The sequence below is a fragment of the Rousettus aegyptiacus genome, unplaced genomic scaffold (genome assembly GCF_014176215.1).
Source record: "Rousettus aegyptiacus isolate mRouAeg1 unplaced genomic scaffold, mRouAeg1.p scaffold_m13_p_4, whole genome shotgun sequence".
Lineage (NCBI taxonomy): Eukaryota > Metazoa > Chordata > Mammalia > Chiroptera > Pteropodidae > Rousettus > Rousettus aegyptiacus.
This window is the reverse complement of record NW_023416307.1, coordinates 71,852,338-71,854,382: the sequence shown is the minus strand read 5'-3', so window position 1 is coordinate 71,854,382 and position 2,045 is coordinate 71,852,338. Positions and strand designations below refer to the sequence as shown.

The 2,045-nt window shown below is 31.9% G+C and overlaps 1 protein-coding gene across 1 annotated transcript; it reads left to right on the top strand.

The window, feature by feature from the left end:
- The first annotated feature begins 592 nt into the window (after positions 1-592).
- LOC107506349 (olfactory receptor 5AC1-like) lies at positions 593-1,528 on the top strand. The gene has a single exon (XM_016137032.2). The coding sequence runs from the start codon at positions 596-598 to the stop codon at positions 1,526-1,528; it is 933 nt and encodes a 310-aa protein (XP_015992518.1). The 5' UTR covers positions 593-595.
- The last annotated feature ends 517 nt before the right edge of the window (positions 1,529-2,045 follow it).

The window sequence follows — 2,045 nt, the reverse complement described above, 5'->3', positions numbered from 1 at the left end:
ATTTGTTTATTATAAGAATATAACATCAGCAAAAATATGAATTTATGTCCTATAATTTTTATATTTTATATATGTATTATATTATTTAATATCTTAGATGTAATGCAATTTCTAAGATAATACTGTATAATAATGGTCAGAATGAGTATTTCGAGCTATTCTTAACTTGAAGAGATATGCTCTATTATTTAGAAAGTGTGCTATTTAGTTTTGAAAAATAATCTTTAGCATGTTTTTAAAGTTTTTATCTATTTTTAAAGATTAAAAATAGAAATTTTGTTTCTAAAGATTTTAAAATTAGAAAATAATTATTAAATTGCAATCAATTTTTCCAAATTAAAAAATAAAAATCTTTACCTTTTTAAATAAAATTTAAAAATCTTTACGTTTTATATTTTCCCCTAATTTTTAGAACCAGTTTTGTAAACACTTATTGTTTGTAATGAAGTCTTATTTAAGGGAAAAGGTAAATGTTCTGATTAAAGGGGATACATAAAGAAGATGCACTATTTTTTATATGTTATTATTTTCATAATCTTTCATAACTGTGTTCTCACTTATTCTTCCATTGCAGTGATCAGCCTGAGTGGATTTAATGGAGGCAAACAAAACACAGGTGACTGAGTTTTTTCTCATAGGACTCACAGTTCTTCCAGGGCTGCAGGTCCCCCTGTTCCTGTTGTTCTTGGTCATCTATTTCATCACCATGGTGGGCAACCTGGGACTAATTTTTCTCATCTGGAAGGACCCCCACCTTCATACCCCCATGTACTTATTTCTTGGGAGTTTAGCTTTCACAGATGCCTGTTCTTCATCCGCTGTGACTCCCAAGATGCTAATTAATTTTTTATCTAAGAATCATATGATATCCCTGGTTGAGTGCATCACTCAATTTTACATTTTTGCTTCCAGCGCAAACACAGAATGTTTTCTCCTGGTAGTGATGGCCTATGACCGCTATGTAGCCATATGTAACCCCTTGCTTTATCCAGTAGTGATGTCCAATATCTTTTGCATTCAATTATTAGGTGTTTCATATATTATTGGGTTTCTTCATCCCATGATGCACATCGGTTTGTTATTTAGATTAACTTTCTGCAAGTCTAATGTAATACATTATTTCTACTGTGAAATCTTACAACTGTTTAAGATTTCCTGTACTGACCCTGGAGTTAATATGCTCCTGATTTTTATATTTTCAGTCTTTATACAAGCTTTCACGTTTATGACCATCATAGTCTCTTATACTCGTGTTCTCGTTGCCATCCTAAAAAAGAAGTCTGAAAAGGGCAGGAGCAAAGCCTTCTCCACGTGCAGTGCCCACCTGCTCTCTGTCTCCTTGTTCTATGGCACTCTCTTCTTCATGTACGTGCGCCCTGGGTCTGGCCCCTCTGATGATCAGGACAAAATGTATTCTTTATTTTACACAATCATAATTCCCCTGCTAAATCCTTTCATTTACAGTCTGAGGAATAAAGAAGTCATAGGTGCCTTGAGGATAATAAAAATAAAACAAACAAACAAATAAGTAAATAACAGTTTTAAGGTGAATTTCGAACTTTTTTTTTTTCAAACTTTTCACAATACGAGGCATCTAGAGTGATGTAAATTAGCCCCAGCTTCATAATTTTAACAGAGGGCTAGTGTCTATGGCAGTTGATGAATGCTGTGTAAATCAACTACAACAGATTTTTGTTCCAATGGAAGATCTTTGTATCACATAAAACTGAATTCTTTATGAAAAATAGAATATTGTTTTGAAAATTAAGCATTTAGTTTGCAATTTTGACTGTAAATTTCTTCTAAATTATATATAGTAGTTTGCAATTTTACTGTTACAGACATTTGCATGTTTCTTTCTTTGAAGCTAGTGTGAGTGAGCTAAGACAATTGTCTGGAGCTTGTATATCAAAATTTTTGTTGCTTCTTGATTATTCTGAGACTTAGGTAAAAAGACTTCTTGAAGGAAACTGTCCCTGAAGAAAAAACATTCTTTGTAGTAAAGAAAGTTTTAAAGCACAAAATATGAGATTGGTGTATTTTAT